The 27,412-nt window shown below is 33.5% G+C and overlaps 1 protein-coding gene and 1 long non-coding RNA gene across 2 annotated transcripts in view; both read right to left on the bottom strand.

The window, feature by feature from the left end:
• Positions 1 to 27,412, bottom strand: part of LOC143083703 (uncharacterized) — a 221,748-nt gene that overhangs the window by 182,041 nt on the left and 12,295 nt on the right. The gene's annotated exons all lie outside the window — the stretch shown is intronic.
• Positions 54 to 4,298, bottom strand: LOC143083700 (uncharacterized). The gene is made up of 2 exons (XM_076259991.1): positions 4,194 to 4,298; positions 54 to 2,207 (listed from the first exon to the last, which is right to left on the bottom strand). Exon 2 carries the CDS (start codon positions 2,202 to 2,204, stop codon positions 513 to 515), a length of 1,692 nt encoding a protein of 563 aa, XP_076116106.1. The 5' UTR covers positions 2,205 to 2,207; positions 4,194 to 4,298; the 3' UTR covers positions 54 to 512.

Below are 27,412 nucleotides of genomic sequence, written 5' to 3' on the forward strand. Positions count from 1 at the left end.
AACATATCAGTTGTTTTCAGAGAACGTTCATGTATTCACAAAACTCCAAGATATTCTTAAATTTACAACTAAGTTTATTTCTGTAGAATATTTGGAATGCCTAAAAAAATATCAATTATAAACCTAAATATTATATTATCAAACATCAGAAGTAATAGATTACAAGACATTTATTTTATTACCACATAAATGCAACTTCACAATGGATAGAACATGATAAACAATAAAAAAGAAAACACACAGTGGACCTCCACATTTATACAAAATATGAAAATAAAATGTGGCATCAATGCAAACGATAAAGAATCCAAAAACCTTAACCAAAACCATTTACTTGTAGTTGAATATATTTTGAACACGTTTTTTTCACGTATTTCATATACATTATGTACAAATTGCTTCCTAATACACAACCTTTCAATTCAAAAATGAAATCAAATGCAGTTGGTATAATAAAATAAGTTATCATTGTCCATAATTTAGTTAAAAACAATTTATCAGTAGCGTTTATTTTAAGCATAGTTAACATTGTATACAAGTACTTGACCATTTCGTTCGTTTGCCACAAGCAAAGATTTCGATTTGATGTTGTAGTCGATTGCCCATGGTTTTAAAACCAAGTCTGTTTTTGACAGGAGTATTTTGTGTTCTTTGCCATCAGAAGATATTGCAACGACGCTATTTGATTTGTTCCCAGCGACGAACACATTTCCGAATTCATCTACTGCGATACACCTGTGTTTTCGTAAAGCCGTTTTGTTTGTAAATGTCCACAGCATCTCACCGTTCCTATTTTGACAGATGATGGTATCTGTTTCTTCGCCTTTTCCAAAGAACAGTTTATTTCCCAGAGAGGCGACATAATTTGAGGAAATAGAACTACCAATGGCATTTGTCTTGTTATCCACTAAGCTGATTTCCTGCAACTGTCCATTATTTGGGGAAACTATTAAACTGCCATTTGTGTAAGTCAAGCCTAGACAGGGAAAGGTTGTTTGGATCCTTTTTATTGTTTTCCCTGATTCAAGACTAACTATTGAAATGTTTTTATCAGAAGCTGATGCTACTGCAATAGTTTCTTTACCGACACAAGAAACATCAAAAATTTTGGGCATTATATTAGTTATTTTTTTTTCAAGTGTGCCATCAGGTGTTAATAACACCAAAAACGAGGGGTCATAGTTTGAAATAACAAGTCTACCGCAAGGCAAAATACAGCAACCTGACACATTTGACGCTGATATTTTTATTTTTGTTTTTAAGGTCAATGTGATATGATCAATTGTTTTTGGCTCCGTCTTTACTTTCATCAACTGAGCCTGGCTCTCTTTCCTCCTTCGTATTGGCAGTTTACATGATTGCACGTCTACAACAGGTTTTCCGAACTTTGTTATGTCGTTTTTAATGTGATTTAATACAGTGTCTATCTCGTTCGATACTACGTTGTGAGCCAAACTACCACCATTTATCCAAGACTGCATGTCATTTTCTATTTGATTCAGTTTATTTTCTAAAAGCCTTGTTCCTATATATGTTTGCATATCGGTTGCATGATTTTTTATGCTTTCTACATCTTCTATACACTCATCTGTTTCTCTTTGTTTATTCTTCAGAGATGCAATGAAGGTTTGTATTTGATGGGTCGATTTTTCCACAGCTTTGTTTAATTCAACAATGAAATGGTGTTGTATTTCATCAAGGTGTTGATTTATCTGGCGTCGAATCGCTGATATCTCGGACTCTATTTTCTGTTTCGAACCAAACAGCGAAGATATATTCTTTTGTCTGTCCTCAAGGATAAGTTTAAGATTTTCTTTGATTTCTTGGAATGAGGACTCGATTTCGGTAAAGGTTACAGATGTTTTAGCATTTTTAATGACATCTTCAACGGGGAACAATTTTTTACATTCTACATGTTTCGCAGAAATAGCGCATTTTCTACACAAAACTTCATTGTGCTCCTTGCAAAACAATTGGTACTTCTCGTTGTGTTCATCGCAGTGCAGATTTATGTTCGCAATAAATGATGGCAATTTATGGTATTCGTCAATAATAACAGTCTTGTGGTTTGTTGCCTTTGACAAGCTATGGTGTTCTATACAGTCATGGCATAGTCCTTCATCACAGTGTGGGCACCAAACCACGGATGGCTTAGAAACGTGTCTTGAACTACAAATACCACAATGATCAAAAGAGGAAGCCATCAGCTGTAAAACAACTTTTACATTTTTATAATTAATCAGATATATCAAAATTCAGAATGAGGACAAAACACTAAGATCTTTATAATGAATTATGATTATATGAAATATAAGTCCTGCCGCATTATATTTTCCCTTGTTATTTTTCCATTTTGCACTGTAATCAAATAAATCAAATCGCCGTGTGAATGTTGTAATGTTGTTAGACCCAAGTGTTGCAAAATTGAACATGAAGTTTAAAAACGCGATATCATAAAACATGTAAAATATTTAAAAGAGTTCAGAAATATTTGTAGGAATTGATTTTTGTCGGATATGAAGAGTAACTCTTTGCTCGATTGTCTTTTGAATAGACAAAAACATTAAATGAATGAAGCACCTCCTTTTTTTGGAGATAGGACACTCTGCAACAAACAATGTTGACAAGAAATTGATCCCTATATATCTATTGGAGATATATCATGGATTTGTCAATTGTATAATAATCCCATTTCGGGAATGATTATTTTGCTAACAATTAACTCATAGATTGCGTTCAAACCATGGAAACAATTTCAGCATAGTTATACATTGCTAATTTAAGTAACAAATATTTTACAGTAACAAAACTAGAAAAATGAACACACACCACTATGAAACTATTCCCTGAACTTCCGGTGTCCAACTAGATGAATACTAGTAAGCTATTATAATTAAATGGGAGTGTGAAGATAGAACATTGTAGTTCTGACAAAAGTGTAAAAATCTCATATTATAGATGTAAATTAAGGGAAATTGACCCTTGCACATAAATATCAAATGTCAAATATATAGCTATCTCAATTTTTATCAAAATGGATATCTAACACTCTAAGACTCACACGACGAAATATCATCTTGATAACAAAATACATACCATAAAAACGTATCGTAAGCTCTTTTACTTCGTTTTTGATTTATGTTCAGTTACGTTAAGGTTCATCCTAACCCTTTAGCAAATATGACCGTATTTGCACCGCAAATTTCACTCTGGGTACAGACAAACCTGTTCATGTATAAAGAACTTTTAGAGTATGTACCTATATACACAAAATTTAAAAGTTTCAGATTATGATTTTGCTTTTAATTTATTTTCATTCCTGCAGAAGGTGCAAAAATAAACTAATTTGGGAATGAGGTTCGAGAAGCTCCCCTCATATAATCAATATTGTAAGTTATATTAATTGTATCGATTGACAATAGGTGGACAATAGATATCTGCAAACCGCGTGAGAGAATGAGCCGCATCAAATTTGTAATGATATCAATCATTTGTATTTACTTAACTTGATTAGATTTACCTGTTTACATGTGCATCTAATCTTAGTACCGCCTACCAGATGGAGTGACAGTTTAACTGATTAAATATATAATTGTATTTTGGGAATTTCAAGCAGTTGTTATAATCATGTCTTACTGTATTATTAAAGAATTTACATGGATTTAGTTATAAGTCATTAAGCTACTGAAGAATATAACAAAATTAAACTCAAGTATTTGTTTATTTTTTTTATCTTCTGCACACTGGAAAAAATCCAGGTAAGGTTTTTTTTGAAAAATAGACTGCATATATATTTCCTATATGCCATGCCTAATCATTTTTCTAGATGCTTTGGTTTGTCTATACTCAGAGCTGATTTGTAGTGTAAATACAGAATATATCTTTTAAATTCCTTTTGATGAACCTTAAAAATATTATGGATTGCAACTCAGTTTGATACAATTTTACAAGGAAAGCAATGCAAAAATCTTGGGTGTACTTCAGAACATTTTGTCACATATTTCGATTGTTATTTTAGGAAGTTTTTCACCGTTACTTTTCCAGTTTCATGAATTTGTTCGGGCAACTTCATGGGTAGACGCCCCTCTGTGTCTATAATGTGCAAAATCAAGCATCAAAATGAGTAAGATAGAATATTCTTTCGTTTAATATATAAAACGATTAATTTGGATAACAATAACTCTTGTACATACCTTAAATAAAACACAAGAACAGTAGCTCAGTTCATCAAATTTAACAAGCTCAATCCTATGTTAAAGGAAGCAAATAACACGTCACTTTCCTCTAATCACGTGATATTGCGACAGGTAAGATAACTTTAGAATAAAATCCATAACGTATTTAAATCACCAATCTATATACAGCTCGCTTTGTTTTAATTTTTCTATTTTATTGAAAAGGTACACTTAACAGGTAATTCTAAAGATACAATGGACAACACAAAGAGCACGATCTGAAGCTCTAATTAGTCATGTTAGTGGAGGTGTAAGACATATTTGGCAAAGTTTGACATTGTATAAATGTTGACAGATGAGTGTCCGTAAAAACTTTAAAAGGCAGTTCGAAAATGTTATATCCCTCATATTTGCCACTGATTTTCTTTAGAATGAGAAAAGTTATTAATAAAATAAGAATCAATTGGGCTAGCTTAAAATAACTGTGAATACTCTTAGATATCATTTTTGTCTTTATGTTGTTTGCTTTCTGTGCATAGTGCCGATCTGATGAGCCAAGCCATTTCCAACTAAAGCTGGTACTAATGTTGGGATGTCTCGCCACCGTCTCAGGGCTTATGGGGAGGATTCAGCAATCACAGATAAGAAGGAAGCATGCAGTTTATAGGTTGTCGATGGTTGCTGTCAGTCATATTTGTTTTTCCATTATTATTTTGTCATATTAGACAAGGCAGTTAGGTTTTTCAATTTGAATGGTTTGAAAGGTTGTCATCTAAGCGTCTTTTGAAGCTGACTACATGGTACGGCTTATGGTCATTGTGGAAAACCGATCGTGGCTTAAAATTGCTTACATCCTCCTCATTTTGACATTTTTGGAAACTTGTCTTATTGGCAATCATACCACCTTATATAATTACAACCCAAAATTTCTCTAAAATGACATTGTACATTATTTCTATACGGGTTTATTTCCTTTACTAACATTGTTGTCAGCAAGTTCATATTTATGATCCTAACCAATTGTATTGCAAGACAAAGTAAGTATTTGTTATTTGACGCGTTAAGGAAAAAAATCGTGTGTATTTTATGATAATAATGTAAAAAAATATAAGCATTTTATAGTGTTGTATAAAAAGATCAAGTGTCTCACAAAAAACTGCTGAAAATAGCTATTTTGATAATGGATTTTTTAAAAATCCGCTTTGGTTTGATTATGTTTTTGATAAAATAAAAGATGTATGCTATTGAAATATTGTAGGTCGCCATAGGTCAATTTTAACTTTCATTACTTTGCTTCAGACTGTTATTATAATGTCCAAATTTGGAGAATAAAGCATTTCCTCAACTTAGTAAAAAGTAAAAGCACAAAAATACTGAACTCCGAGGAAAATTCAAAAAGGAAAGTCCAAAATCAAAAGGCAAAATCAAAAGTACAAACACATCAAACGAATGGATAACAACTGTCATATTCCTGACTTGGTACAGGCATTTTCTTATGTAGAAAATGGTGGATTGAACCTGGTTTTATAGCTAGCTAAACTTCTCACTTGTATGACAGTCGCATCAAATTCCATTACATTGTCAACGATGCGTGAACAAAACAAACAGACTCAATAAGTAAAAATGTCAAAAATAGGGGTTCAGCAGTCAACATTGTGTTATCATCTTAATCACTATAAAAACAACAAATGTAACGAAGAAGCACAAAAAGGCATACATCAAATTTAACATCCTCATTTTGCTTATCTTATACGATTTTATTTATATATGTAAAATCTACCCATAATTTATAAATAAAGGGCGGGCAATGCAGTGCATTTTTCTTATTTTCCCGAGAATATCACTTCTTATAAATATCGATTTATTAGTAATGTGAAGATAATTGTAAAAGATAAAACTTGAAAATAGACTTCTTTACAATATCGATATTATGCTTCGTTTTCAGATATTAGTCAATAGTTTACGCTTTACTAGTAACCAATTAAAAAACCGACCGACCGGGTCCGTGTATATCTGCGTCCAATCGTTTTTCGTTTTGAAATATCAAAAACAAAAAACAAAAAACGAAAGTGTTTTCATTTTTGGTTTTTGATTTCTTAAAAACCAAAATGAAAAACAAAAGTGTTTTCGTTTTTCGTTTTTGATTTCACAAAACAGAAAACGAAAACAAAAGTATTTTCATTTTTCAATTTTGATTTCTCAAAAACTAAAATCAAAAAATGAAAGTGTTTTCGTTTTTCGTTTTTGATTTCACAAAACAAAAAACGAAAAACAAAAGTATTTTCATTTTTCAATTTTGATTTCTCAAAAACAAAAAATGAAAAACGAAAGTGTATTCAATTTATCTTTCCCCCACACTGTTTAATTGTCATTCAAAAAATGACAATGTTGTCATTTGTCATTCATTTAAAGGTCGTTAAAGTATACATGCACAGCGGTTGTCAGATCAATACTACTTTAATCGAAGATAATGTCGACGGATGCAAAAGTCTTTATCAATCTAAACAATAGGGGTGTGTGATCTTTACTTTTAAGTTTGGAGAAGTTAATCCAAGATGATAATAAAGAAGCGTAACTAGCCTCTTTTACAAATAAAGCAAACTATATATTGTTGGCGAGGGAAGGGCTCAAGGACCCCAGAAGAACTTGAAAAAATGATACAAAATCTTTCAGACCCTTTCTTAATCAAAAGCGCAAGTTTTGTTTTATCTATTATATTATGTTCTGGTCTCGGAGCAAAATATATAGATACAGTGTAAGACTTTTAGTATTTACATGTATGAACAATATCAAAAGACATATGCAGAATGAAGAAAAAAATAATGTAATCCACAAAGTCAAGTGTGTGGCTATTGTTAGTTTAAACATATTTATTAATAGTGGATTGGAAATTTTCTCCCCGGCACGGGGATCGAACCAGGAACTTATGTTTTTGTAGTCCGATGCACTAACCTATGTTACTTTTGTATAATGAGGATCAATGGTCTAGTTCATCGTTGAAGACCCTCCAGCTTCTTTCAAGATGAAGAACAGGAATAAAAGCCCTGTTCATTAATAATTAGTTATTTTATTTCTATATATTGTGTGCGATTTTGTCCCGTGTACATTTACTCCACATCTCTTTATTTTCTATTTAGGACCTGGACACGGCTCATTGCTAGTTTAGCCCTCCAATGTTAAAGGTCATATGTTTTTTTTTTAAATTATTTGATGTCGTGGGATTGAGATTTTTAGCTTTAATGTAAACCATGTCCGGATTTTAACTTGTATTTACAGCAAAGATAGCCAGTTTTGTGTTCTGTAATATACTGTAAGGGACCGGTCAAAATTTATCGTCACATAGGACCGGTGCAAAAAATAAAAACATTTAATAAAAGTTACAACCCTATCGCTTTCTGACTGAAAAAAAAATGATGTCCTATGCCAACTTAGTAATAAAAAAGTTGGTGTCCTATCCTACTTTTCCAATGTATTGTAAATAAAAGTATACTTAATAGAGGCATTTAACATATGTTGTCTTTATAATATGATCAAAAGCAACAGTTTCATGTTTTGTTTTGTTGATTCACATACAATTACAGGCATGGCATTATCATAAATTATACTATGAATATAGCATTGAAAAAAACAAAGACATTGCATAATGCAATCAAACCACAAATAGGTGTTTGTTAAACTGAAAAATTAATGATGCTGCATGTATCTTATAGAATTTTATCAAAACCTTTAAATATTAATTATAAAAACAAGCTCCAGGAGAAACATGAAACTCAATAGCATTTGGTTGAACTCTTTATATATATTTTAACCTGAAGACCCATAGGTTGCCTTGGAATGTGTTTTTTATTAGGAATGGTAATAATTGTTTTAACATTTTCCCACTTACAGAAAATGTACCTGATGTGACCCCGAATTTTTGCTACTTTGTTGGATGATGTAATGTACATGATGTATATTTGTTGCACTTCACCATATAAGTGAAATTAAATTTTACAGCAAAACAACAAAAAACTAAATGACATTGGATTCAGTAAGCTTGATATATATCTAAGATAGCTGCATAGTTTGAGTTGAATTTAAAAAGTTATAAAAAAAATTAAAGTGTACTATCTCTATTTTGTACGAACTGCAAATTCTAGCTTTTTTGACCTAGATTAATTTAATTCTTGAATTTGACAGCAATACAACAAAAAACAAAATGACCTGGGATTTAGTAAGCTTAATATATATCTAAGATAGCTGCATAGTTTGATGAAAATCCAAGTTGATTTGAAAAAGTTATTAAAAAAATTAAAGTGTACTATCTCTATTTTGTCCGAATTGCAAATCCTAGCTTTTTTTTACCAAGATTACTTTAATTCTTAAATTTTATAACAATACAACAAAAAACTAAATGAAATGGGATTCAGTAAGCTTGATATATATCTAAGATAGCTGCATAGTTTGATTAAAATCCAAGTTGATTTGAAAAAGTTATAAAAAAAATTAAAGTGTACTATCTCTATTTTGTCCGAATTGCAAATCCTAGCTTTTTTAAACCAAGATTACTTTAATTCTTAAATTTTACAGCAATACAACAAAAAAACAAAATGACCTGGGATTTAGTAAGCTTAATATATATCTAAGATAGCTGCATAGTTTGATGAAAATCCAAGTTGATTTGAAAAAGTTATTAAAAAAATTAAAGTGTACTATCTCTATTTTGTCCGAATTGCAAATCCTAGCTTTTTTTACCAAGATTACTTTAATTCTTAAATTTTACAGCAATACAACAAAAAACTAAATGAAATGGGATTCAGTAAGCTTGATATATATCTAAGATAGCTGCATAGTTTGATGAAAATCCAAGTTGATTTGAAAAAGTTATAAAAAAAATTAAAGATGCCTATCTGAATTTTTATATAATAATTTTTATTTTTACATATTGTATATTATACTTGTTATTTTAAGTTTTGTTATAAATGTATTAAAAATTATTTCAAAGTAATCGTTTGAAAAAAAACTTGTGTCCTATGGATATTATCTGTGAAAAAAGTGATGTCCCAACAAAAGCGATTCCGGAAAAAAGTATCTGTCCTACTGCACTTTGTACCGGTCCTATGTGTAGATAAATTTTGACCGGTCCCTAACAGTTTAATTTTACATGTCCGGTAGCATCGTAACTTCTCAAAACATCTTCCGAACAATATCTGGACATCGGTGTCGTGGGCAAGTACAATTGCCAAACCACACATGAACGTTTTTAGTCTTCGTAGATCTATTCCTACTTGAAGTCTTTTTGAGTCTACGACAAGCAGAACATGATATTTTATACCATTGAATATTGAAGCCATAGTCATGAAGATCGATTACTTGATTGGTGTTCCGTTAACGTAGCCGCAGAACAAAAACGCGAGAGCTACTTTTGAATATTTCTTCAATTTTAAGTAGTTTTCCACTCACAAACACAATAATATTTTCAACATTTATTAACATAATTTTTTTTTAACACTTTTGTACTTTTATGTTGTTTTAAAACATCAATTTGACTTGAATTTGGGATCCCGGTAACATGATTAACCCCGCCACATTCAAAATGTATGTGCCTGTCCCAAGTCAGGAGCCTGTAATTCAGTGGTTGTCGTTTGTTAATGTGTTATTTTTTCTGTTTTTCGTTCAATTTTTGTGCATAAATTAGGCCGTTAGTTTTCTTGTTTGAATTGTTTTACATTGTCATTTCGGGGCCTTTTATAACTGACTATGCGGTACGGGCTTTGCTCATTGTTGAAGGCCGTACGATGACCTATAGTTGATAATTTCTGTGTTAATTTGGTCTCTTGTGGAGAGTTGTTTCATTGACAATCATACCACATCTTCTTTTTTATATTTATATGAGTATATTAAATAAACATGTATATACCAATAGTAAGCTAAGTCAGCTTATATCTTGTTTTTCGTCTGACTATACAAAAGGCGAGGAGAGCTACTTTGATAGATCCAATGTTAAAGGTCATATGTTATACTTATTTGTATGAGAAAATTAATATAATAAGATTGTTGAACGAACGCGTTCAATCTTAGGATTTTATTCTTGTTAATTTTTCCGAGCAGAGCGAGTCGAAAACAATTAAAGAGACGTCTTTCAAGCCAAAGTTAATATGTTTGCTATACACATATATGTGTTATTAATGTGTTATTAAACTTGGTAATCAATTATTAATCAAAAACGAAAAACGAAAACGCTTTCATTTTTTGATTTTAGTTTTTGAGAAATCAAACTGGGTGACCTGGGAGAAAAACATTGAAATTTTCCAAAGAAATACACACACCCTTCAACTTTTAATAAGGAGATTTGGTATTAATGCAAATGAGTCAACTATCCCATAAAGTTCAAATGTAGTGGATGTAAGCAATTATATATAGGCAACCATATAATCTTCAACAATGAGACAAAACATACTGTATTGTCGGCTACAATAGTCCATGAATTGAAAAATATGAAACAGTTCAATTGAGAAAAATAACGGCCTATTTTAAAAGAACATGAATTACGAAAAACACATATAAAAGACATCAACAAACGACAACCACTGAACTACATGCTCCTGAGTTGGAGCAGGCACATGCAATATATTGTGGCGTTTAACATGCTTGTTAGCAGCTGGAACAGTTTTGTTACAGCACAGCATAAGAACAAACTATACAAATCAGTGGAAAGGGCTTAACGCATGAGATCGATACAAAACAGAAGAAAAAAAAAGTTCTAACAAAAACACATACCGAATGTGGCAGGGTATTTTTACCTCGTTTTCAAACAATCAAAGTACTGAAGTACTGAACATCGAATGACTACAAGTTCTTTTGGATTGTCACAAGCACTTGTCTCAGAAAAAAAATCACATCTCTATACCTGAAAGTGAAGTTAATGTACAGATATAATTTTTTTGAATCTCAGTACACATATTCTATATCATATGATCTTTTTAATTTTAATGCCAAATATAGAGTTCTGACCCTCAATTCAACGGTCCACTAGACATGGAAAATGATAGTGCGAGTGGGGCATTTATGTACTATGGACACATTCTTATTCAAATCCTTTATTAAAGAAGTCAGTAAATTTACTTCAGATAATACTACATTTGTAAATTAGACGAACTTATCTAATTACAAGGTATATCTCTGATTTCGTTATACTTATGTGTATGAGAAAATTAGTATAATAAGATTGTTGAACGAACGCGTTCAATCTTAGGATTTTATTCTTGTTAATTTTTCCGAGCAGAGCGAGTCGAAAACAATTAAAGAGACGTCTTTCAAGCCAAAGTTAATATGTTTGCTATACACATATATGTGTTATTAAACTTGGTAATCAATTATTAATCAAAAATACAGTCCTAGATAATAAAAAATCATGAAATATTTGGTCTAGTAATCAAAAAATCACACAAAAAACAGTAGTTGTCGTTTGTTGATGTCGTTCTCGCTTCTCGTTTTTTAGCTCACCTGGCCCGAAGGGTCAAGTGAGCTTTTCTCATATCTTGGCGTCCGTCGTCCGTCGTCGTAACTTTTACAAAAATCTTCTCCTCTGAAACTACTGAGCCAAATTCAACAAAACTTGGCCGACATCATCATTGGGGTATCTAGTATACAAAATGTGTCCGGTGACCTGACCAACTAACCAAGATGGTCGCCATGGCTAAAAATAGAACATAGGAGTAAAATGTAGATTTTGGCTTATATCTCAAAAACCAAAGCATTAAGAGCAAATCTGACATGGGGTAAAATTGTTTATTAGGTCATTATCCTTTATAGTCAATTTTTAACAATTTTCATAAATTTGTACATTTTTACAAAATTTTTCCCACTGAAACTACTAGGCTAAGTTCATTATAGATAGAGATAATTGTAAGCATCAAAAATGTTTAGTAAAGTAAGATCTACGAACACATCACCATCACCAAAACACATAGACCAAGGTGAGCGACACAGGCTCTTTAGAGCCTCTAGTTATATATATAGTTTAGACCTTTGGTTTTCACGTTTGAATGGTTTTACACTAGTCATTTTGGGGGATCCTTATAACTTGCTATTCGGTGTGAGCCAAGGATTTGTGTTGAAGAGGGTATTTAACCTATAATAGTTTCCTTCTACACACTGTGACTTGGATGGAGAGTTGTCTCATTGGCACTCATACCACATCTTCTTATATCTATGTATTATTTCGATATGTTTAATTGGGGTCTGGAGCTGGTATGTCAGTTACTTCTAGTAGTTCTTTGTTAATTTATGAATCATATTCATTTTGTGTAGTTTCTTTTGTTTACTATTTTGTCATCGGACTCGGATTTCTTTCAAACTGAGTTTTTCTGTGCATATTGTTGTGTGTTTGTTTATTCTACATGAGCTAGATATAGTTGTATAGCGGGAGGGTTGAGATCTCACAAAGCATGTTTAGCCCCGCCGTATTGTTGCGGCTGTCCCAAGACAGGAGACTCTCATCTTTGTTAGTTTTTTATGTTTTTTTTTTTTTTTTATCTAAGTTAAGTGTGACGTCCATTTTCACATAACTAGTATATATTTTTATTTAGAGACGAGCTGAAGCCCGCCTCTGGTTGCGGGATTTTCTCGTTGTGTTGAAGACTCATCGGCTGTGCTCTTTGGTTAGGCTGTTGTTTCTTTGACACGTTTTTTATTTCCATTCTCAATTTTAATGATTGATTGATTGATCATTTTTCTACAAGCAAAAGTCATGATCATTTGAGAATCCTTTATTTGCATTGTAGTTTTAATTTCACCAATGAAGCTCTACATTAATTTTTGTCTTAATATTAAATTTCTTTGTAAACTCTAAAATTAGCGTCTGATTATAATAAGACACGCAAGAATAAAAAAAATTATTTGGCCTTCAATGTCTCAACCTTTTTTAATGTGAGTAACTTCATTGTTAAGTTAGATTTCGATTTTGATATTGTTTTTGCAAGTTTCCATAATAGATTTCCGGTAATTGGTCTGCATTAAACCCTATGGGAAAGCACATTGACTTAATTTTCCAAACGTTTATTAGAACCAAATGATTTGGCAAGGTGTTGCAACCTGTATTGTAAAGAAGTTACAGCCGATTGCATTGAGTGTGTAGGCAAAGGTAGCATATCCTTGGTTAGCTTGCTTGTATTATTAGGTTAGGTAAGCTACCCTCCTTTAAGAGTAGACTAGTTCGACAGATAACCAATCAATCTGTCTGTAGGACTAGGCTCCTTCTACAGGAGGGTGGTATACCTTACCTAGTTACTTCATAGTTCAGCTAACAAACAAGCGATCCAAAGATATTACCTTTGTCTACACACTCAATGTAATCGGCTGTAATGAAAATGCGGAGTTTGTGAGACCAGGCTCAAGCAGCCAGTCGGTAGCAGCCAGTTATCAAATATATAAACACAAATATTACATAAGACTCAAACGTACTTCAAATGTTTTTATTAATATATAACCACTATATCATCAGTTTTTAATATATAATTAAGCAGTCAAATACACTATTCAATGAATTTTAAAATTTCATTTCTGGTTCATTTAAGAATTAAATGCTGAAAATGTGCGCACGGTCTACGCTTTTACAACCCTATGAAGTTACAAAAAGAAGCATTCAATATTTATAATTACATTTGTTAGCTAGGATCACAAAAACACGATTTTTGTCAAGTTTTTATTAAATTCACCTTTGCACTTTATTGTGGAACCTCGTGTCATCATGAATGATGAATTTCATTGTGTAATGCAATTGCGTAAGGAATAACATGAGATGTGCAGTTAGCCAATCAGAATAACGAATTATAATGAAACATACATCTTATGTAATTATAAGTTATTAATATATAAAGGCAAAATCAATCGCTTTCGATATATTACACAGCATACTGCCCGCTTTACATTTTAAATAGTCAACACTTTGAGTGTTTATAGAATTGTAAATAATTATGATTTTTTTTAATGATGGCAAAATTGCACTATTGGGTGAAATAGCTTTCCTTATTATCGGCATCCTGTCAAATAGTTCATAAGAAGTAATAATAATTCTGCCCTAAAAGAAAAGAAAGTTGCACTCGTGCTTTAACTTTTTTTTGCCACACAAAACTGTTTTTACAAAACATTCTACCTCTGAACTAGTGGATTTCGCTTAAATATGACTGGACAAAAGGTTTATTTTTTGTATTCAAAGTATGGTGGGCAAGTAAATTATTTATTAGCTTAAAAAAGATTGATCCGTGCTATAAATAAACTTGTAATTTTGATCAAGTAGGCCCTAGATCTCTAGCTTACGTTCTCGCCTAGTGCAGATAAAAGTATTGCCGCAGAATTTTTTTATTAACTGTCCGGTAAGGGTAGGGTATACGACCTCAACTTTAGACCTACTTTAGAAAAAAAAACTAAGCAGAACAACACCCTGGATTTTTCTACTGTAGACCGCCAGCTACCCAGGTTCCCCTTGCACCTAGTGAGGACAATTCTTATTACATTTTCGGTAAGGGTGGGGCGTTCGATCCCAACTTTGGACCTATCTTTGAAAAATTATAAGCTAAACAGCAACCTTGATTTTTTTCTCCAGCAGACATCAGCTACCCAGCTCCCCTTTACACATTGTGCGGACAGAAGTATTTCCGTAGACATTTTTTTATTTACTTTTATGTAAAGATGGGGTAGGATGGGTAACTGAGGTCCACTTGAAAAAAAATTACAGGGACTCCAATGTGGTGTGGTCTATGCAGAACAATTACCGGAAATATATAGTAGTTTGCAAAATAATAGTTTTTTTTTTATAATGTGATATGTAAAATGTTGGCAAATAATGAAAGCACGCTTCTCAATTAATAGACATAGAAATAAAGAAAAACCGCATAACCAATAACAATCTCCCAGAGACAAACTAACGTTCATTAAGGCAACTAGTATGATGGTCTGGATTCGGGGTTCTTAATTTCTGTATTCTTTGATATTTTAGGCCATATTTCTCTATTCTTTATACTTTTTGACAATTGTTCTCTTATCATTACATTTTAACACCATTATTCTAGCTATTTTATTTATTTCTTTGTCCATTGTCTCTATTATTTATATTTTTTGTCCACCATTCTCAATTCCATAATCCCCCATCAACGGCCTCTAGTTAATGTCACCTTATAGTCTTCACAAGTAAGCAAAATTAACACCTTATAGGTTCTAATGGCAAACCAATTGAAGGCTTTAATATCCCAGTTTGATTGTGAAATTGCGGAAATTTTAAAAATTTGATCAAGCAAAATACATTATCGTCCTCGTCCTCGTAGTTCGTAAAATACTGGCAGATGGACCTTGGTCATCAATTCTAATCTAATAATCTTTGATCGACCTTTCTAAACTTAAAAGTAATAAAGTTCACGCGCCCATATTGTTCCGATTGCTAAAGACTTTTGCATCCGTCGACATTATCTTCGATTAAAGTAGTATTGATCTGACAACCGCTGTACATGTATGCATACTTTAACGACCTTTAAATGAATGACAAATGACAACATTGTCATTTTTGAATGACAATTAAACAGTGTGGGGGAAAGATAAATTGAATACACTTTTGTTTCTTGTTTTTGTGAAATCAAAAATCAAAATCAAAAATGAAAAATGAAAGCACTTTCATTTTTCGATTTTAGTTTTTGAGAATCAAAAATGAAAAATGAAAATACTTTTGTTTTTCGATTTTTGTTTTGTGAAATCAAAAACGAAAAACGAAAACACTTTCGTTTTTCATTTTGGTTTTTAAGAAATCAAAAACAAAAAATGAAAACACTTTCGTTTTTTGTTTTTTGTTTATGATATTTCAAAACGAAAAACGAATGGACGCAGATATACACGGACCCACCAGCATGGGACTTAGTTTAACATAGGACCCTATGAAAAATGCATACAAATGACTTCTTTTAGAGAACCACTGAATGGAATGAAACCAAACATAGCATGAATGTTTCTTATGAGGTGCTGACCAAGTGTTGTTACTTTGTAGCCAATGCATCATCCAAGATGCCGGGCCAGCGGGGGACTTAGTTCAACATAGGACCCTATCGGAAATACATACAAATGTCTTCTTTTAGAGAACCACTGAACGGAATGAAATCAAACATAGCATGAATGTTCCTTATGAGATGCTGACCAAGTGTTGTTACATTGTTTCAAATCCAACATCCAAGATGGCCACCAACGGGGGAACTTAGTTTAACATAGAACCCTATGGGAAATTCATACAAATGACTTCTTTTAGAGAACCACTGAATGGAATGAAACCAAACATAGCATGACTGTTCCTTATGAGGTGCTGACCAAGTGTTGTTACTTTGTAGCCGATGAATCATCCAATATGACCGCCAGCGGGGGCCTCAGTTCAACATAGGACCCTATGGGAAATACATACAAATGTCTTCTCTTAGTGAACCACTGAAAGGAACGAAACCAAACATAGCATAAATGTTTCTAATGAGATGCTGACCAAGTGTTGTAACTTTGTCGCCGATCCAACATCCAAGATGGCCGCCAGCGGGGGACCTAGTTTAACATAGAACCCTATGGAAAATACATATAAATTTCTTCTAATATAGGATACAAAAGTCTCTTTCTAAAGAACCACTGAATTGAATGAAATCAAACATATCATGAATGTTCCTTTTCTTGAGGTGCTGGCCACGTGTTGTCACTTTGTAGCCAAATTTTATCTTTTTTTGTATGATTTCAAAAACCCAAGTAGAGTCACGTGAGCGATACAGGCTCTTGAGAGCCTCTAGTTTTAAGAATAAAACGGCAATCACAAAACAATTATATTACAGAAGTATATATAAAAAAGAAGATGTGGTATGATTGCCAATGAGACAACTGTCACAAAAGACCAAAATGACACAGACATTAACAACTATAGGTCACCGTAAGGGCTTCAACAATGAGCAAAGCCCATACCGCATAATCAGCTATAAAAGGCCCCGATAAGACAATGTAAAACAATTCAAACGAGAAAACTAACGGCCTTATCTATATAAAAAAATGCACGAAAAACAAATATGTAACACATAAACAAACGACAACCACTGAATTACAGGCTCCTGACTTGGGACAGGCACATACACAAATAATGTGGCGGGGTTAAACATGTTAGTTGGATATAACCAGGCATACAATTAAAGACACTTTTTAAAAGTAAGATACACCAAACCGCCCTGGAAACAGGATATGTTGTGTAAAGTAGATAAATGCGTTGTGTATAGATCTTGTTTATTCTAACGTCTAGCCATTGCTATCAGTAACGTCTTAATTACATAAGTCAGGTAGCAACGTTAACATGTATATAATCGCGCTAAATTCCCGACATTCTCGGGGCCGGCAAAAGTTAAAATATAAAAATATTAATTACTTTAAATATCAATCGAATAGATATTACTGAAAATTAAATAATTAATTGTCTTTCTAAAACAAATTCAAATAATTCACTTATTAAATTTTCACTTTTAACGAAGTCTATTCAAATAAAATTGTCAGCTAGTAGTTCACTTTTGGGTAGTCCATTTCTTGATGCAGTTCTTGTTTTCCACTATTCACGACAATGTACTCAATATTCGGTTGTAGATACGGCGTTAAAGTTATTCTTCTTCCGTATAGTAAATGTGACGGAGTTAACGGCTCCTCGTCCTCAATATCCGGTGATACGTAGGTCAATGGTTAATGATCGCTTCTATTTCTGTCAGAATAGTTTATAAGTGTATCTATGGTAACGTAAGATCTACCCAATGTTTTCCTCAAACAAGTTTTTTTTAATTCCTATAAAGCGTTCCCGCCATCCACCATACCAGGGCGCTCTTTTCGGTATAAATCTCCAATTTGTTCCATATGTTGACAACGTATCGTTTAGCGATGGTGATTGGGTTCATTTCTTTAATGTTTCCGAAGCGGCTAAATATGTCGAGGTGTTATCCAAAATCATAGTGTGTCGTCTAGATTTACGACTAGCAAATATTCTAAAGGCTTGTAAAAAGGATTGTTCTGATAAGTCCGGTACAACTTCCAGGTGTACGGCTCTCATTGAGGTAAATAGACATATAAAAACCTTGTTTTCAGTATCGTGTTTATCTCTAACGTACAGCGCTCCTGTAATGTCGATGCCGATAATTGTAAAAGGCGGCGCATCCAGTAATCGAACTTTTGGGAGTGGCGGCGGATCAGGTGCTGTATATGGTTTACTGTTGATTTTTTGACAAATTACGCAATTTCGCAAAATTCCTCTTACGTATTGGCGAATTCGGGGTATCCAGTAAGTTTGGTCGTATCTGAGTCACTGTTGATAAAACTCCAGAGTGTTTCATGTACTTGTGTATATCAAGAACAACTAATTTAGTAAAAGGATGACTTCTAGGTAACATATAAGGAAATTTTGTATTTTCACAAACAGGTGCGTTATGAATTTTCCCTCCACTGCAAATTGCGTCTTTGTTATTCAGGTGCATCTGAGTTGTCTAACTAAAACAGTAGGTTTAGTATCCTTGTATTTCAAGTATAGCATTTCGTCCTTAAATGAAGTTCTTTGGCCATTTAGTATCCAACACTCTGTTGTATCCTGCAATTCCTCTCTTGAAACGTATTTTGAAACGTATCTCTGTAATATTGGCGAACGTCAATTTCGTATAAATCGTAATAGATAAGCTGTTATTCGTAGTAATTTTGATAATGTACTATATCTAGTAATTTGCACAATTTGGTGTATTCCTTGTTGATTATCTATTTCATTGTCCGCTGTACTTGAATCTTCTATATCTGTACTGATAAGTAATACTGTTGTGTCATTTGGCTTCAACGACGACCATTTTGATATATCAGTGATCCATTCGAGTCCGTTGAACCATAGTGTGTTCTTTTTAAACTGTGATACGTTGAGTCCTCTAGAAAGAAGGTCAGCTGGATTATCTTTCGTTGGGCAATATCTCCATTCTTGTGTATTGGTCAATTTACGTATTTCCGTTACTCTATTTCGTATGAACCTTTTCATTCAAACTGTGACACGTTGAGTCCTCTAGTAAGAAGGTCAGCTGTATTATCTTTCGTTGGCAATATCTCCATTCTTGTGTATTGGTCAATTTGCGTATTTCCGTTACTCTATTTCGTATGAACCTTTTCAATTGCTTTGAAGTTGATAACCACTGTAAGACTATCTGACTGTATGACCAAAGTGTTATGTCTTCTATGTGTAAAACTGATTTAACGTGATCGGCTAGTCGTGCTCCAATCAATGCGGCCATTAATTCCAGCTGTGGTAGTGTCAGTTGTTTAAGCGGTGCTACTCTAATTTTTGCAATAACTAAAGATGACTCATGATGGTTCAGATGTAAACAGTTGCTCCGTATGCAGTTGTACTAGCGTCTACAAAAACGTGAAGTTGGCTTTTCTGATTTGGTAAATTGGGAAAATACCGTCTTTTCAATTCTGTATAAGTCGTTTTCTCCAAATCCTTGGCTAAATTTTTCCAAGTTGTCTGTATTTCTAATGGTAGTGGCTCATACCATCCGTACTTCTGTTCCCTCAATGTCTGCATTTAAATTTTTGCTCGTATGGATACCGGGCTAAGTAATCCGGATCGTAAATACGTGACGACTGTTTAAGAATTTAACTTTTCGTAACATTTGGTAGATCAATATCAAATAAGTCGCCTTTTTGAAAAGTGATTGTATCTTTAACTGTATCCCATTTCAGTCTAAGTATTTTGACAAAAGTTTCTTTTTCACATACGTTATGTTGTTTGGCTAAATCTGTAAGTTTTGAGCAATTTGAACTCCATGAACGAAGGTTGAATCCAGCCTCCGACATCAATGATCTGGTTTGTACAAAATACTTTGCGGCGTCATCTTCATTTTCCAAACTGGACAAAATATTATCCACGTACATGTAAAGGTCATTCTTCATCATTGCTGATATATTTGTGTTGCATGCATCCAAGTGTTTAAGCAGTGTTGCATTTAGGATGAACGGTGAACTAGTTGCACCAAACAAAAGAGATTTAAATCGATATGTTATTAGAGAACTGCTTGGATTATCTGTGTCGCTCAACCAAAAAAAGCGTGTAAAATCTCGATCCTTCTCATCTAATCCAATATGTAAGAAAGCCTTTTCAATGTCCGTGCTTATTGCGTACTTCTTGGTTCTAAATCCCATTGATATTTTTGTCAAGTCGTTCAAGTCTGGCGGAGTTGACATTAGGCAATAATTCAAACTTGCGTGATCTGGCGACTTTTTACAGCTACAGTCGTACACTATACGAATTGGTGTTGTTGTCGAATCCTTTTTTACGGCATGATGTGGTATATAGTGAGTGTTTTTACCATTGTCGTTTTTATCGTTTACCTTCTCTATGAACCCTCTCTTCATTTGGTCTTCAATAATTTCTGAATATTTTCTTAATAAATGTGGTTCACGACTTAGTCTTCTAATTGTGCTTTCGGTCCTTGCTTTAGCGATCATGATGTTGGAAGGTAAGTCCGGATGATCCAGTTTCCATGGGAACTTGGCAGAATAACGTTCGTTTTCAAATTTGATTCAGTCTTGTTGATAAGTCTTTACAAAACTCTCCTCGTCGTACTGTTGTGGTAAACGTATTCCTCACGATTCTAGATTCCAGAATTTCTCGATCTCGCTTTCCTCTGCATGGTGTGAAGTAACATTCAAAAGAACTGATAAAGAAAAGGATTTCTTTCCGTTTATTATTACGGGTCCAGATAACATGTAATCAATTTTTGATGCTACGGCTGTAGGTCCATTTCCTCTAATCACGTGATCTTGAACTATATCCAAATAATAATCGGCTCCTATCAAGAGTGAAATTTCAAAACTATCAGCGTTATTTTCAGGATGTGCGAGCTTTAAATCTTTCAACATGTTCAAGTATGGCCAATTGCGTGTTAGGTATTTCGTCTGATTTTGAAGTGGAACTGCAATATCTGGAACAATCAATGCATTAATGTTTACAATCTCACCTTTGTCAGTTTGTAGTTGAACGGTTGCTGTATCCAAATGGCGTATATTCTTTTCCTTGTCTCCAAAAGGACAGTTCAATTGTGTCCCTTCCGCTTGGTCTTATCTTTAATTTTTCGGCTATGCTCTGAGTGATGAATGAACGTTGGGCACCTTCGTCAAATAAAATTGTCAGCTAGTAGTTCACTTTTGGGTAGTCCATTTCTTGATGTTCTCTCGAGCTCGGACAGATGATGTATGAACTTTGGGCACCTTCGTCAAATAAAATACTAGCTTCTGTGATCTGTTTCCTGTATGATATTGGTGCTATAGCTGTTTTCAATAAAACGCTTGTGTGTTGTGAGGTATATATTACTGCGGTTTCTGGTTCTTCTGTTTTTACCAAGCTTACAACGGTTGATTTCTCCTTGTTGTCCTGTCCTTTTCCATCTGTAGCTTGTTCCCCGCAAATACTGGTGTGATGTTTCTTGTTGCATTTCTTCCATCGGTTACGCGATTTACACTCGGAAACACCGTGGTTTCCTAGACAGTTGAAACATTTTTTCTTTTGCTTTACGATGTTTATTCTTTCATTCACGTCAGAAATTATCGTGCAATCTCCCGGAAAATGTACACCAGTGAATTAGATGCATGGACGTTTTTTGTCATTGAAACGTGTCTCATTGAGGCGTGGGTTGTTTGTATTTAAAATTTCGCTGTGTTTTATTACGAGCTTCGGTCAGAAATGTTGCGGTAATATGTAAACCGTCGCGGTCGGTAAATTGTCCCGCTTCAAGAATTCTCGCTCCTTTTGTGGTGGCTTTTCTGAGGTTGTTTAGAGTTATATGATCGCTATCATATTCACGGGCAACACTTTTTCTCGTTTCTACTGGTAGTTTACTAATAATTATAGGTACTAGTAGCGCGCCATACATTTCTTGTGTTTGACCCAAACATTCAAGACCTCTTACGTACGTTTCTAGCTGGTCTCCATACATTCTTAGGCTGTTTAAATCATTTGACGGTGAAGGAAGATCCATTAAAGCTTTCATGTAGGCATGAATAATCTTGTGAGGCGATCCAAAACGCTCTTTGAGCAAATTAACGGCAGTGGTGTAATTGGCATTTGTCAGTGCGAAACCTTCAATAGTTTGGGCTGAGTGAAATGAATAGTTGATAGTTAAAATTTCCCCATCAAGTGCGGTAAATCTAGTTTTGGTAATCTGTGGTTTTGACTGCTATTTGATACCGAAGAAAAGCCTTGGTTGTACAAATTACTTGTAGACTGCAAGTCACGATTGGTATTTTGCATGGAGCGAAAATTAACAAAATGGGTTGACTGTACATTAATTTCAGTGTCATTGCTGCGTATAACATTGGCATTGGTAAGCGATGAATTTGTGGGGTAAGATAGCGTAAAACTGTTTGCATTTGGATCTAGAGACGTTGATGCGACATTTTGAGAATTTGAATCAGAATTTGATATCTTTCTAATTTTCCGAAGTTTGGACTTTGAATTAAACATATACTCATCAGACTCTTGAATTTCCTCTGCTACATCCTCCCTGACGTTAAATCCAGTATCTTTTCATTCAAATTCACAATAGTCCTATGTTTCTGTTCAATTGCATCCGAAATTAATTTCACATCGTCTTTATCTAAGTCCGAATTCTTTTCAATCCCATCAAATTTCTTTAATAACTTTGTAACTTGCCCTCTGTGTCCTCTACGTACTGCTTTTAACTTTGATTCCATTGTTTCCGACAGTCACGGCACCATAAATGTTGTGTAAAGTAGATAAATGCGTTGTGTATAGATCGTGTTTATTCCTACGTCTAGCCATTGCTATCAGTAACGTCATAATTACATAAGTCAGGAAGCAACGTTAACATGTATATATTCGCGCTAAATTCCTGACAGGATATTACCAATAGAAGCATAGACGTGAATTCATTATATAGTAAGCCTACGAAAAACATATTCGTTTATGTTCAAAACTCTTATAATCTGAATCAGAAAACGTTGAAAGTCGACCAGGTACTTGACGATCAAAATGTACCGAAAACACTTCCTTGTAGATTAAAACACATAAAAGAGTTAAATTACTTTCCCAGAATTAAATACATTTGTGAGGGGGGATAGGAGGGGTCTTGATCCCGAAATCCCGGACTTGAAAAAACGAAAACCCGAGGTCCCGAATTTAAATAAAGCAAATCCCGACATCCCGAAATCCGAAAAAAGGATTCCCGGATCCCGAAAGGGTCAATCCCGAAATCCCGAGCTTAAAAACACCCGACCCCGGAGTCCCGATAAAGGTCCTATCCCCCCTCATTTGTATTGAAAAGAGGTAGAAATGAACCAAGAATAACACACCGGTACATAAGCAGTAGAAGCTACACTAGGTGAGGGAAGACACATACTCATATGGTTAATGACATGTTGCATTAACTGATATACCTTGTACTGTTCAGCCTTATTGGATGTGCCACATTCATCAAAAGCATATACGGGACTAATCTGATAAGCAAATAAAAAGGCAAGTACATCTAGAAACTGTTAATTAACGCTCAAAATATACACCAAGAAATTGAAAAATAGTGCAATCTTTCGTTTAGAAAAACTAGATATCAGAATCTATCTCGATGTGTTACAAAAAGTTATTGAAAGGACAATATGAAAAGATATATGTATACCTTTTTTTCTAATTGATCATCATTATAAATATCAGAGTAAAATTTGCAAATATAGGATTCCAAATGTTTTGCTTAGTAAACCTGTTTTCTAGTCACAATAATATCTATATTGACCGATTGATATGATTGAAATTAAGGTCGATTAAAGATAAGTTTAAGTTTTACCACTCTTCTAAAATATGGTTGATGTTTAACGCACTTTCAGTATTATTGACTCCATCATGGCAAACAGTTTTTGAAGAAGCCAAATTCTTTATTTTTTTCCGAAACCATGAACTGTGGTCCAATTTGTATCAATTACTAATTTACATGAATTATCATTGATATGGTCATATTTATAAATTAACTGTTTACAACATATTTTGAATTTTTGAAATACTATAACTTTTCTACCTCAGGAATGGATTACCTTAGCTGTATTTGGCAAAAATTTTAGGAATTTTGGTCATCAATCTCTTCATCTTTGTACTTTATTTGGCCTTTTTAACGTTTTTGGATTCTAGCGTCACTGATGAGTCTTTTGTAGACGAAACGCACGTCTGTCCCCTAACCGAATAGGTTGCCCGACACGATATGTCGGTGACTATACTTACTAGGGATTGTTTTCGCGGTCTTAGATCTTAAGATACCAGTCTAGTCGTTAAATATGTAACTTTACCCTATACAATTAAGCTGGTCCGAGTACACAGTTATTTCGTGGTGCATTTCTTTTAGACAAGAAATGAAAATTTAAAAAAAATCCCACCTGCGCTTTCTCAATAATATTTTTTCAGTGTGTTGTACTACTTTTGGGACAAATTATATCAAAATATAGAACACTTCATCAGCTCTAACTCAAAATATGGACAATTTTATGTTAAGGGGGTCTTGAAACCTTTTTACAGCTTTCGAAGTGCTAATTTTTTACCTTTTTCAGCTGGACCTAATCACTAAAAAAAAAATTGTTACAGTGTCATTTCACCCCCTACTTGCTCTATGAGGCATAAAACATGGAGAAATAAATTAGGAAGGGGTATAAAAAAAATTGTCAAGTAACACACTGTCCACACAAGGGACTATATTCGTGGACAACGAAAGGACAACGAAAATCAAAGGACGATAACTGTGTACTCGGACCAGCTGAACTTGATTTAGGTTTTACCAAAAAAATGAAAGACAACAGTAGTATACTGCTGTTCAAAAGTCATCAACTGATTAATCGAAGACAAATTCGGAAGATATTTGAAAAAAAGTATACGATGACTGTACGAATGCTTAGTTATGGTAATCATTTTCTAAGAATGTGCTCTTTTTCACTCAGTTTCGACGAAGAGGACGTTGTGTATTTTTATTTTATGTTTATCTGTCTGCTTTTATTCATGATTATAACGGGGTGCGTGCCAATCGACAGTTTTCATTTGTTAAGTCGATAGTTTTCTTTTGAAATTATCTAGTCAACCATACACCCGGAATCTTGATGTTTTATAATGTTATAATGATTCCATACATTGCGTATTGTTTTCTTTGAAATTTATGCAGTCTATATTATAAGATAAAATGAGAGTTCAAAAAAATTACATTACATAAATTTTGCAGCTAATGTCCCTTTTCAGGAAAAAATAAACTTAATTACTTCAAGGTGTTTAATTTGATTATGGCATAGATTCTTATAGCTGATTATGATATAAAGATATGAGAAACCAGCTGGAATCGTTAATCTTTTTCAAAATATTCCTACGCCAACGAACAGAAAATGGTTCCCCTTATTGAATATTTTAAGGAAAATGCGTTATGACAGTATACTTCATCGGGATTTTTTTTTATCTTAGTTCCTCATAGATTATTTCTATCCAGTTTATGATATGGATGTTTTGTAACCTAGTTTGCTTTTAATTATGTGATTGAAAAAGGCGATGAAAAACTTTAGATTGCATTTCTCAAAATATGCCGTGACCCTCGTTCGAATATACCCAATATCAATAATCATTTCTCATAGTCGAATTAACTTTACAACAAAGCAGTTGATTTAACAAATTGCCAATACTGTCAAGTAATATTACAGCAACACCTGCATATGGAGTGTTATTATATGTCTCAGTTGATACGATATAACTTGCGTTTCTTATCGTTATTCCTTGAAATAGGGTTACTCCTTACGTATACAAAAACTATGGCATAAAGGGTTCAAAAAGTTTCAGTTGAAGTCATCCTTTTTAAAAGTATTATGGACGCCATCCATGCCATCATGATATGCTAGAATTTTATAAAGAATATCTATGTTACAGTTTGAAATTTCGAAACGGATATGTACACATGTCGTAACCACAATCCTGTTCTCCATTGTTTGATTGGAACATTACCAAAAGCAACTATATTATAGGACAATGTACGGCCTTCAACACGGAACCTTGGCTCACACCGAACAACAAGCTATAAAAGGCTCCAAAATTACTAGTGTAAAACCATTCAAACGGGAAAACCAACGGTCTAATCTATATAAAATAAAAAAACGAGAAACGAGAAACACGTATAAATTACATAAACAAACGACAACTACTGTATATCAGATTTCTGACTTAGGACAGGTGCAATAGCATAACATCACAACATAGAAAAACACACGGTAAAATATCAATTGGCAGGCTTAACTCAATCAAAAAACGTACATTAATACACTATAAACGAATAAATTTGATCTGCAATATCTGAATACAAATGCACAGTAAATAAAAGACTATTTTTGAAGATCTTCGATATAATTCTTGTTGACACTGGAATCAAAATTTGATTGACCTCATTCCAACAGATGTGTGTTTGTGATATGACAACGAAAAATCACTAACAAAAAATCACATACATACTCCTTTGAATTTTTACAGAAAAGAACTGCAGACACAAGTAATAATTTCTTTAATCTCTGAAGAATTGCAGGATTTTTTTTAAAACGGATTGGAACGTTATTCCTTTTTACAAGAAACGTAAATAATTAAGTCATTTAACAAAACAAGGCAAGAGTCTAGTTTATGAATAGTTGACGCTGTACAGAAATGCTCGACCATCTTTGTCGTTAGAAACAAGCAAATATTTGAATTTGTTGTTGAAGGAAACTGCCCAAGGTGAACCACATAAGTCTGTTTTCGACAGGAGAATTTTGTGCTTTGTGCCATCAGAGGATATTGCAATTACGTTGTTTGATTCGACCCCGGCGACTATAACATTTCCAAGGTCATCTACTGTGATGCCTCTCGGTTTTTGTAGAATCTCTTCGTCTGTAAATGTCCACAATACTTCCCCGTTTCTTTTATGACACACAACCGTATTCGTATCTTTCTTTACAGAATAAAGAGTGTTGTTTAATTCGGTAATACTTCTTGACACCACCGTACTGCTAATATTATTTGTTTTGTTATCCTCTAACCGGACTTCTTTCATTTGTCCGTTCTCGAGGCAGACTATAAAGGTACCTTCAGTGTAAGTTAAGCAGATAGCAGGGTCAGACGTACTGATAGTCTTGATTGTTTTCCCAGATTTCAGGCTAATTAATTCAATATTTTTCTGTGTATATGATATTACGGCAAC

This window comes from Mytilus galloprovincialis, chromosome 7 (genome assembly GCF_965363235.1).
Source record: "Mytilus galloprovincialis chromosome 7, xbMytGall1.hap1.1, whole genome shotgun sequence".
Lineage (NCBI taxonomy): Eukaryota > Metazoa > Mollusca > Bivalvia > Mytilida > Mytilidae > Mytilus > Mytilus galloprovincialis.

Coding starts and splice junctions, on each gene's coding strand:
- LOC143083700 (XM_076259991.1), bottom strand. CDS start 2,204: ATGGCTTCCTCTTTTGATCATTGTGGTATTTGTAGTTCAAGACACGTT.